Consider the following 11,956-nt stretch of genomic DNA (forward strand, 5'->3'; position numbering starts at 1 on the left):
TTTTTTTTTATTGCTAGTGGGGTGGGACTAAGTCCCTTGTACTGCGGCCATTTCTGGCCTACTGTACCAGCCCCAGATGATAGGCGAGGGTGATTGTGGAGCAATTGGTGGAATGAAGATTGGCAGGGGAAACCGATTTACGCGGAGAAAACCTGCCCCAGCGCCACTTTGTCCACCACAAATCCCGCATGACCAGACCCGGGGTCGAACCCGGGCCGCCGCGGTGGGAAGCCAGCGACTAACCGCTTGAGCTATGGCGTGGCCTGGACCATGCGATGTTACATAGTGCATATAGTGAAGTGTCTTTAAATAATTCCCAAACACATAAAATTATCAAGTTATCCCTCAACTTAATTAAGCACTTGAAGGCGTATTGGGAAGTGGGGGCAGTCTTTACCTCGGCACTAAATAAAGAGGAGTAATCGGCTTCACGCCGCGGCTGATTTATCCTCGGGCACTAAGCTCCATGTACCTTGGGTGGTACCCAGAGAACTCTCTTACCCTCAGGGGAATTGAACCCCGGTCACGCAGCCCACAGCCAATCACTACAATGACTAAGATGTCTCGAGTTATAATCGTAAAGGCAGGCTAAAATAAGTAAATAAATACATAAAATAAACTACTGTAAAAAGGAGACTTCGAAATAATCCAAAAAGTTTTAGTAGTTCAAAATTTTGCAGCAATTAACTACGCACTCCTGACGTTTCATGTGCCCTTCAATGCATGTAGCAGCAATAGCTAACAAAGAAACCTCCTTTCGGTTTGTTTTGGGTTGGGCTGGCTTCATATAATTCCCGTCACTATGGAAATGCTCCTGACTAGAGTCCGACCGCGATTTAATGAGCCCTTGTAACAGCGCTCAAACTTATCCGCCTCGAAACAGCACCGGTAGACGGTCACGTGTTTGGCAAGCGTGTTGTCAGTTGTATGGCTTATCTTCCTGGTTTCATTTGCATTCTTCGAAGTTCTGGGGGGACATGAATATCTGACAAGAGTTGGAACTTTGCTGTATCAAATGCAGGCCGGACCAGGGACCATTAAATAGCGGTCAGACTGGAGGGAGCTGAGGTAACCCTGACAAAGTTAGTATATCTTCCAGAATGTGACACCGTGAGGTCTGGCAGAAAACATACTGTCTCTCTTTTCATGGTCGAAGGTCTGCTTCTTGATGGTTACTTTATTGATTATATCTTCCACCATGAGGATGGAGGCAGTACGTTCATCCGAAACACTGAATTTCTACAGGGCTAAGGGCCCTGTCAGAAGGGGCACACGGTAGCGTGGTTGGTTAAGGCACTATACTATAAGGCGGAAGGTCGCGGGTTCGAGTCCCGATGAGGTGGACTTTTTTCAATTGACCTAATCCTTCCAGCCTCAATATGACCCTGGGGTCGACTCAGTCTCTAACAGAAATGAGTACCAGGAATCTTCACGGGGGTAAAGGGCGGCCACCTCACCGCCATCTGTGAGCAGAGTGTCTAGAGAAAATGTGGGAACCTCGACGTCTCACAACCCTATGGGCCTTCACGGCCTCTTACAGGGATAGTTTTACCTTTCTAATCTGTCATAATTGTAAATGTCAATGCAGAACTTGATACTTGAACAAATAATTATTATTCCTTAAGTTTGAAATTCCATTTCCTCTTTCTCTTTTGTTGATTGTTCGACGAGGCTGTCAGTCGATACTATATGCAGGCGCATGATGGCATGATAAAAAAATGATGAATTGGAAAAATTTGGTAGTGGTTGTGGCTTAATTGAATTTCCATCCCGGCATTTGCCTTGAGGGTCTGAGAAAAATCACGAAAAATCTCAGGAAAGTTGGTGTCACGGCCAAGATTCGAACAGAACACCTCCATAACACAAGTCTATAGCTTTATTGCTACATCAGCCTGCTTGGTTTGTTATTTACAAAAGTAAATCCTTATATTTATATTTTTTTTTTTTGCTGTGGAATAACTTTAAAAATTTTACTGTTTCCAGCCCTTTGCATATCTAGTGCAGTAGTTTCATCCACAACAGTCGAAAGGGAACACTGTAGTAGTCAATACATTGTTTTTGTTCCCTCAGAAGAGTGATCTCCCTCCAACATGAAACGCATTATCCTGTGGTCAGTTTTGGTGACTGCAGTCTTTTCAACAGATGGCAGCATATACATTGCAGAGGCAGAGACAAAGGGCCCTGGACGTAAGTCTGAAAATCTTGTATATCGAATTCAACATTTTGACTTAATTTTAACTTGTTTTCTCCCTCCCACACTTCTTATTTGTTTAATTATGAATTAACGATAACGCAAGAAGACCTAATAAGGCAGCGAGTGCTACCGCTCTCTTCGAAAACGTTTTTTTTTCTTCTAAAAACTTAGGGTAAGTTAAGCTGTCCCTGTGCTTAATTAAGCGCTATGCAATGACGGCGTATGGGAGAGTCGGTGTATAGGACCATATCCTCTTGACCTCGGCACTAGATGGGAGTGGTCATATTCAAGCCCCGTCCGTTTTATCCCCCGGTAAGGTAAGTTAAAGTTCTCCCTGTGCTTAACTAATTAAGCACTACACCATAAAGGCGTGTGGGGGAGTGGATGTATAGGTCCACATTTTCTTTACCTCAGCAATAGTTGGAGGTGAGTGGTAAGCTTCACTCCCTGGCCGCTTTACCCCTTGTATCCATTGGATAGGAGGTTGGGTGGACCCCAGAGCCGGTCTGGACGACGTGGAGAAGAGAAAATTCTTGACCGTACCGGGACTCGAAATTCGACCTCTTGGTTGTCCAGCCCGTAGCTAGTCGCTATACTGACTACACACTGAATCGAAGACTGATTGGACACAAGAACCGGTCTGGAGGCTATGGAGAAAAGGAACATCCCTATTGGGATTTGAACCCGCGCCTTCTAGCCCGCAGACTGTCCTTATTACTTACTTACTTCCTTATGGAGCTGAGCCCTTCTTGAGGGGCCGCCAATTCTGCAGATACTCAAGAAATTCCCAGAATTTTATGGAACCCATAGGTTCATTGCTGTGTTCACAAAATCCCTCCATTGGTCCATATCCTGAGCCAGATCAACCCAATCCATACCATCCCATCCTATCTCTCTAAGATCCATTTTTATATTGTCCACCCACCTACGCCTTGGTCTTCCCAGCGGTCTCTTTCCTTCTGGCTTTCCCACCAATATCCTATATGCATTCATTTTCTCCCCATTCGTGCTAAATGCCCTGCCTACCTCATCCTTCTTGACTTGATCATTCTAATTATGCTTGGAGAAGCGTACAAGTTATGAGCAGACTGTCCCTATACCATCTGAAAACGTAAAAATTAACACAGAAATGCAATTTTTTCTTGTTTTATATGGGCATGCAACTGGTCTATAGCATTTAACAGGTGTTGAGGACGGCATTTGGACCTGATGGGGCAGATTTGAGAGCAAGCTCAAGAAAACTGCTTAATGAAGATAGTCATAATTCGTACTACTAGCAAAACATTATTACAATGTTCAAATCAAGAAGGTTGGGACAGGCTGGCATGTAGAACACATGGAGAAATGCATACAAAGATTTGGTAGACTGATCTGAATGAAGAAGACCACTAGGAAGACTTAGGGATAGATGGGAGGATAATATTAAATTGGATCTTAAATAGGATAAGAGGATGGATGAAAGTATGTCTTAAAATTATTATGATGCATACATGGCCAAAATGAATAGTATCTATTCCACAGAGTTGAGTCCTTGATAAGCTAACAGTTCCTCAGCCACTTAAGAAACTCCCATCATTTTATGGGGCTTAAAGGTCTAATGGGTACCGGTGAGGGGGTAAAGAGGCAGGGGCTTGAAGCTGACCACTCACCTCCAACTAGTGCCAAGGTCAAGAACATTTGGATCTATACCTCCACTCCCTCATATGTCTTCATGATGTAGTGCTTAATTAGTTAAGTGCAGGGACAACTTTACCTTTTAAAGGTAAATTACAGTGTTCTCAAGATCCTGCAATTGGTCCTTATCCTGAGTCAGATGAATTCAATCCACAAAACTAACATCCAATTTCTTTAAAATGTTAATATTATCTTTACTTCCATGTCTATTAATTCCTGTGGTCTTCTTCTTTCACATTTTCGTAACAGAATTTTCTGTAGGCCTATCTCCCATATGCGCTACACACTGTCAATCCCCTCACTGATGTGACACTGTGAATACAAATCACGATGCTTTGGATCCTGTATTTTTCAGCTTCTTGCCTAATACAAATAGCATTAAAATTGAAAGTAAATTGAAAGTTAAAGGAAGTAAAACTGAAGTGTGAATGAAAGTTTTGATTTACATGACTCTGAAATTTGTGATCACTCTCAGTAGTTACGAAACTACTGCAGAAGTTGGAACCTGCTCCACTATTTAGTTATCTCAAGAAAGAGATATAAAATTCTGTCCCAGTCTTCTATAAATATGATGATTATAATATTACCGTCTAAACGATGCAGCAAGGAATGCTGTTTATCATGTTTAAGTATACACACAAACACCCATCTCACATGTACTAATCTCTCTCCACAGTTTACCACTATGATCTTGCTGTTCTGGGAACTGTACTTGCCATCAAGTTTAAAGCAGTTCTTTTAGTCCTGGCGGTCATCTTTGGAATAGGCGTATACTACAAGCTGTTTGCTGGGTTTGGTAACTACTACAAGGGCCTCAAATGTCAGCCACCTGTCATATATGAGTCACCAAGCCATGGAAAATATAATTATGACCACGAACCATACGGGAATTCTGAAAGACGCGATAGAGCAAATGATTTTACAAAATACACTGAGAATTTGGACTTTGAATTGCTGACAACTGTGATGAAAGGGTAGGTTAATTAATGAATACCATGATACATAATCTTGCTCCAAAATCAGATAAATAATTTGTCAATATTTAGCAACAGAATAAGTTGATTTGCTTTTCAGAATTGGCCTTCGGGACCTAAGTTTCAACATCACGGATAAAGGAAATGGATCATGCAGGAGACGAATTGTTTGTGAAGCAGACAGACTGGCCAGTACAAATCCAGTGGTGGGTTATGCCATCGATCTTCTAAGGTACATTCATCCCTGCGCATATTACGTATTATATCTATTTCTGTATGGTCTATTTAATAACATTTGCAGTAGTAAAAGTATATATACAATCAAGTGGAGTGGATATGATCTAATTTGAGGTATATTCCTAGCAACTGCTTGGATGATATGAGGAAAATGACTAATAAACTGAGTTAGGACAGCCAGTCTTTGAGGTCAATGTAAGATACTTCATATCAAGAGGGCTTCAAAACATATAATATCTAATCTTGTCATATCTGTTTAAAAACTATACAATTATGAACCTTTTCAAGGATGAGACATATTTTTCATATATCCAGTTTAAATTTTAAAGTGTTTTCAGTAGTAAATCACTAGTATTTAATTTTGATTAAACATCTTGAAATATCTTTTAGGACAGTGAATGTATGCTACAGAAGATCAGAACAGCGGCATGAAATGAAAAAGGTTTAACTGCTGGCATGGTGCATGTAACATAACTGGGAAGCCAATCCTAAACATTTCTCATATCAGTTTATATCAATAATCATGACTATTATCTTGGATACTGCTTATCATCTTAAATTTATAATGTGTATATATTTAGCGTCTTTTAGTGCATACAGTTTCACTTGTCACTTCACACTACATGTTTCGGCATCATTCTGCCACCCTCAGGTGTATCAATCATTGCACTGCCTGCCATCAAGTGTCCATTTATAAAATGACATAAAATGTGTTTGTCGTTCAATAATAAAATTTATATATTAAAACTTGTTAAGATCTATCATCTTACATGTCGTACATCAAACTCGTATGTGACGCCATTCATCCGCTATGGGAGTCTTTCTTCTTATGTTTTAATTGTGTATATACTGCGTCTTCTGATGTGTCTTTCTTATGTGGCTGAGTGCTTTGTATGGATAGCAGAATGATGCCGAAACATGTAGTGTGAAGTGACAAGTGAAATTGTATGCACTAAAAGACGGTAAATACTATGGATACGAATCAGTGCAACAGGACGCTAAAATATAACAATCTTAAATTTATTTAAAACACAGCATTTTGGAAACTACATCTGAGGGTGCTGTGATCTCTTTCTAACAGGCCAAAGTGAGTACAAACCTCTCCCCCTTTCATCTCAATGGAAATAGATGCAGTTTCCAAAAACACTGTCCTATAAAACTGTAGACAAGTACATCTAAAATAACAGTCAAGTTTATAAAATGGCGATATGACTGTCATGATGGGCAAATTGGGAAGGATATGAAGTAGGTAGAGGGGCACACGGTAATGTAATTGGTTAAGGCACTATGCTACAAGCCGGAAGGTTGCGGGTTTGATCCTGATGAGATCATTGGATTTTTCAATTGACCTAACTGACCAGGAATCTTCCTGGGGTTAAAGGGCGGCCGGCATGTAAGGCTGACAACCTCACCACCATCTATGAGCTGATTGTCCAGAAAATGTGGGAACCTCAACGTGTCACAATCCTATGGACCTCTACGACCTGTAACAGGAATAGCTTTACTTTTTTTTTATGAAGCAAGCAGTCATCTACTTGAAGGTGCCATCCCAGCATTTGCTTGGAAGTACTGAGGAAAATCATGACAAGTCAACTGGCCACTGAATCAAGAATAAGATCAGTAACATCACAAATATGAAGGACAACACAAAATTCTTTGAGCAGTGCACCGAAGCTACACTGTTCATATTAACATTGCAGTCTTTTCCAGTAATGCTCCATATTACATTACAGAGGATTGTCGAGGTATAGAACATCAAGACCAACGAATCAAGGAGCTCTCAACTGTGCAGCGCGTTATCCAGAGTGCAGCACTGGCAGAGGCACCCAACGTCATTTACAAAAGAAGCCTCGAAGAACACCAGAAACGAATTCCCGACTTAGAAGAGAATAGTAGACATAAGTTAATTTATTTATTGTATTTATTAAATTATTTTCAACATTATAAATGGCACTTCAATTAAAATTTCATTCACCCCCCCCCCTTTTTGGTTACAAACCAGACACTTGATTTTCTAATTTTCTTTTCCCCCACCTTCTTCTGGGATGTGATGCTGTGTAGTTCAGTAAACAGGTTTATCATTTGAGAAGCACATGCTACCTCTCTGTCCACCAAAACCCTGAAGATGGAGGCTGTAGTTTTAGCAGAATAATAGTGCCCATCTATCAAACCACATGGCATCCCACACCACCATCATAACTCACTGTTTCTCAAACTTTAATCGCAGGAAATGTTTTTTGGAGTAAATTTTTTTTACAACTGTCCACAACTTACTTTGCTCAAAGGAAGCTATTTTTATCCTTTTCTTACCATATACTTTCCTTGAACTATATTTTTATCTTACGAAAAACACCTATGCAACCTGTCACATGCTTAACAACACCCTGGTGGCCACGACTCACCATATACAAACCATAACCTGAATATTCAACATTGTTAAGAACAATGCAGTATAACTGTACTGCAATTGCAGTATAACACACGCAGTCACAGGAGCAATACACAACACAAAGCACAATACACACACAAAAGTAGAAAGAGTGCTCCGACAGAAGAGGATAGGTGTGACTCGCGTAGTGAGATACGACATAGGGATGNTACATATCCACCTTAGTTGGGCTTAAGTAGTTTGTCAAAGTTGTAGCAATGTAGCCATAACCTCACATGAATATAGGTGAGTAGATAAAAAAGAAACATTAAAATACATGAGAAACTTAAGATTAGAGTCAGATTTGAATCAAGTACTTTCAAAATATTAGTTCAGAGCAATACTGCTTCACAAGTTTCTCAGTTATTTGTCCCTGTGTTTGCAAAAACAATAATGGGATGTAATGGCAATGTTCAAAGGTAAGAAACAAAATACCAAAAATTTGTGTTACTTAACTCAGAGCATGACCCATAAACATAACTCTTTTAGCACTTTCTTACTGATGATTATGACAACACACTAACATACATAGCAGAGTGAGACAGTTCACAGTTACCAGCAAGTAGATTATGGACACCTCACCCTGCATTTCTCTTACATTTAACAATAAGCTCAACAGAATGTTCTCTGCACCTTACAGAACAGGGACCAAAATCTGATGCCATCACTGGAGCACATACACAGTCACATAAATCATCCACAAAAATCTATATCATGCTGGCTGTCAGCTCTACCAGCAAACTTTACTTCACCAAATACTGAACTGTGCCACTTTGTACATCAACACATATCAAGGTCCATCAAGTGCAACAATTTAATGTTTCAGCCTCTAGCAGCCATCTTCAGAAGGTATAGGGGGGAGGGGAAGAAAGGAAAAGAAGAAGAAGAAGAAGAGAAAAACGTATGAGTATGGAGAACAGATGTCATAAACGGATTTTTACCATTACAAATGGAGACCAGCTCAAGATAAGTCATGTTTGTTAAAAAGAAATAGTTTCTATCAGGTAAAATTAACTGTTTAATTTTTTTAATTCGTTTAGTAGGGGGTGGAGTCCAGCTGGGTCCACATGGCACGGCAGCCACTGATTGGCCTACTGTACCTGCCCCAGGTGATTATGATAATGGAGAATTTGGTGGAATGAAGATTGGCAGGGGAAAGCAAAGTACTTGGAGAAAATCCAACTCACCGCCACTTTGTCCACCACAAATCCCACTTCACCTGACCTGGGCCGCTACGGTAGGAAGCCAGCAACTAACCGCTTGAGCTATGGCACGGCCAAGTACACAGAAATAATGATGGACGTAGTCTTCTACTGCTGGTTACGAAGAATGCCATATGTTTGTCTGCAAGTATTATACAGGAATTTGTTCTTTTTCTTTTATCATTATTATTTGGAACCTCATTAAGTGAGAGAAACTACTGATTTGCCATACCTGTGTGATGTGCGTGGTGTGGAGAACTTCTTGGTACTGTGCTGGAGGTGTCATGGTAGACTGATAGTCTATTTGTTTAATGGCATATTCAACTGAAAACATTAAATTTTTAATGTTCCTTAGTGGAGGTGTCCCTATATTATACTAGTATCAATTTCTTTCAAATTTTCGCCTCTTATAAGGATACTTCATACAAAAGGAAAGAGACTACTGGGAAGACCAAAGCGTGGGTGGTTGGGCAATATTAAAATGCATCTTAGAGAGGTAGGATGGCATGGTATGCTTTGGATTGATCTGGCTCAGGAAAGGGACCAGTGGAGGGCTCTTGTGAACAAGGTAATGTACCTTCGGGTTCCATAAAATGCTGGGAAATTCTTGAGTAGCTGCAGAATTGGCGGCTCCTCCAGAAGGGCTCAGCTCCACAAGTGAGTATGTCCTCCTTCATATCTAGCAGTTCTTGGCCACAGATGGCTACTTCAGAGTTTTCCATGATTTTCTTCAATTCTTCCGCTGAAACAATGGCACAGTACTTCTTCTTGTTCTTAGTTTCTGTTGTGATGGTATCACTGGTAGCAGTAGTAGCAGTAAGAATGAGTCCCTTGGTATTGTGGCCTCTAATGGGCATACTGTGCTGGCATCTGATGGATAATCATGGAATATTGGTGGGATGAGATCTGACAGGGAAAAAGCAAAGCACTTTACAGAAACCATTCTAGTATATTTTGTGCAGCAAAAATTCCCATATGGACTATCCTGTTATCATAGCAGCGGCAGTACTCCGATGCGGTTATGTCACAGCTGGCGGGGGAGGGGGTGTCCTGCATAGGGCAAATACATCACACTGCTCCCTCCTTAAGGCTGTTCATCCCAAATAGTCTAACGGTGCATTCCCGTTCCTTTTCTTTGAAGGCTGTTCTCGCAACGTCTTCTTTTCGTCCAGCTACTCCTCTTGCAATGACTATTCTCTTGCTGTTGAATTCAGACCTCTGTGCTGAGAAGCCAACAGCAAACTATTCAGCCTGAGCACAGTATAGGTTGGGGTTCTAAAACTTATATTCTTACGACTAGACCATAACACTTAAATAAATCATATTCAGGGATAAAAAAAAGTACAAAGCAACACAGTGATATGAATACTGTATGCAGATGTGAACAAAGAACAAATAATGTTCAAAAAGCATCAGTGGCAGAAGCGGTGTCAGACAACAGAATTCCACATTTCAAAGGCCTCATCTGCACTCAAAAATAACCAACCCTGTTTCTTTCCAATCTCTCTCAACTGTCAACCATTGCATTATTTCACATTATATAAGTTATATGGTAGATACGTTATCAAATAAAACAAAAACACAATAAACTATGGTGATACTTTGAAGATGAAAAGGAAGTGCTTCAAGCATATTCAATATAGGATTTCGGTTGAAAAGTCAGAATGAAAGAGACCACTAGGAAGACCAAGACACAGGTGGATGGGGTGGTATGGACTGTACAGGGATGAATGGAGAGCTCTTGTTGACACAGTAATGAACCTTCAATTTCCTTAAAAAGTTCAGAACTTCTTGAGTAGCTGCGCAACTACCGGCTCCTCGAGAAGGGTTGATCTCCATGGAGTTTGTTAGTTCAAGCACATTCAGCAAACATCCCTCAATTTTACAAAATCCAGTTTAAGTGTTGTTTCATGATTGTTTTAAAACATCAAAATAATAAAGTTCTTTGTTTTTTGGTAACTGAGCAGTAGCTTTATTGTACATAAGGCTCATTTAAACAAACACCAACCATCTTGAAAAATAATTATGTTCAAATTACATTCCTACAGAAATGACGATTATTTCTCCATACGAAAGTAATTCACAGTATATCAAATGTGAAAGAGACCACAGGGAAGACCAAGGCATAGGTGGGTGAACAATATTAGAATGGATCTTAGAGAGATAGGATGGGATGATATGGATTGGATAGATCTGGCTCAGGATAGGGACCCAGTGGAGAGCTCTTGTGAACACGGTAATGAACCTTCGGGTTCCACAAATTGCTTAGAAATTCTTGAGTAGCTGCAGAATTGGCGGCTCCTCCAGAAGGGCTCAGCTCCATGAGTAAGTAAGTAAATATCACATGTAACAATGTTGGCATCAAACGCTGCAGACATGGCGAGATCCGAGGTTCCTCCTGCAGTAACCACGGAGATCGCTGCCTTCTGGATGTGACACACTGTGGTCTGTACATAGTTACCAACATGTCATAGGAACCAATTATCTTAATCTTCAAGTTAGAAGAGTAAAGCTCTTTAAATAACCAATAGGCTTTATTCTGTTCTACTACCGTCGACCAGTTTACACCCCTCCTCCTATCTGTGTAGCTGCACTGTTCTTTTCATCTGTGCCTTACTCTTCTGCCCCAGAAATGGAGTCCAGAGGTTTCCCTAAAAAACACCAGTTAACTGTCCACTAGACTACATGACGCAACAGCGAAGAAATCTTGATTAGAGACATCGTTTCTTAATTATATACACACGATCCCAATATTTCAGAGTGCTAAATGATTACTTTTCTGTCTTAAATTTAAATACTACTTGCATGTGGAACTTCATATTGCAGAATTATTGAGACCGTACTACTTCAATCATGATGAAAGAATACCAATGTACATTATTATACAAAACTTTAAAATACTTTCACAGTAAAAGAGAAATAAGTATGCGGAGTACTACATCTGGGGTATAATGCCAATTGGTAGAAGTTCACCGATATTTTTAAGGAACATATTGCTTGCATCTTCCTGGTTGAAAAGTAAGCCTAGCAGATGGCCAGCAAGAAACCGGCAGCAAAATCGCTGCTGTGAGAATCTCAAAGGCAACAAGAACTAAGTATGTAAGTTTTGAGAGCAGTAGCTGCTCTCTGCATTCCAAGCCATTCAACTGCTCTGAAGATGGAGGTGATACGTTCCTCCGAAACGTCGGCCAAAACGAAGAATACACGGCTCCTAAACCCAGAAGACGACTTTCTTCAAGAACTAAGT

General features: G+C 40.4%; 3 protein-coding genes across 4 annotated transcripts in view; 1 reads left to right on the forward strand and 2 right to left on the reverse strand.

Moving 5' to 3' along the window:
- LOC111866872 overlaps positions 1-8,580 on the reverse strand; it is a 25,618-nt gene extending 17,038 nt beyond the window's left edge. Inside the window, exon 1 of the mRNA XM_023856208.2 lies at positions 8,141-8,580. Within this exon, the coding sequence (XP_023711976.1) occupies positions 8,141-8,172 (32 nt within the window). The 5' untranslated portion in view covers positions 8,173-8,580. The remainder of the gene's footprint in view (positions 1-8,140) is intronic.
- On the forward strand, positions 978-7,621 carry LOC117282515. Its single transcript, XM_033752458.1, has 5 exons — positions 978-1,082; positions 2,071-2,187; positions 4,545-4,842; positions 4,943-5,074; positions 6,813-7,621. The coding sequence occupies exons 2-5, from the start codon at positions 2,091-2,093 to the stop codon at positions 6,970-6,972; spliced, it is 687 nt and encodes a 228-aa protein (XP_033608349.1). The 5' UTR covers positions 978-1,082; positions 2,071-2,090; the 3' UTR covers positions 6,973-7,621.
- A 132-nt stretch (positions 8,581-8,712) lies between the features above and the next one.
- On the reverse strand, positions 8,713-10,882 carry LOC117282516. 2 transcript variants are annotated; one of them, XM_033752460.1, is made up of 3 exons: positions 9,287-10,882; positions 8,942-9,033; positions 8,713-8,851 (listed from the first exon to the last, which is right to left on the reverse strand). In XM_033752460.1, the coding sequence occupies exons 1-3, from the start codon at positions 9,564-9,566 to the stop codon at positions 8,828-8,830; spliced, it is 396 nt and encodes a 131-aa protein (XP_033608351.1). In that variant the 5' UTR covers positions 9,567-10,882; the 3' UTR covers positions 8,713-8,827. The 2 variants fall into 2 exon arrangements, with proteins under 2 accessions (XP_033608351.1, XP_033608350.1); XM_033752459.1 differs by having other exon boundaries at positions 8,713-9,033.
- Positions 10,883-11,956: the final 1,074 nt, after the last annotated feature.

The sequence above is a fragment of the Cryptotermes secundus genome, unplaced genomic scaffold (genome assembly GCF_002891405.2).
Source record: "Cryptotermes secundus unplaced genomic scaffold, Csec_1.0 scaffold673, whole genome shotgun sequence".
NCBI lineage: Eukaryota > Metazoa > Arthropoda > Insecta > Blattodea > Kalotermitidae > Cryptotermes > Cryptotermes secundus.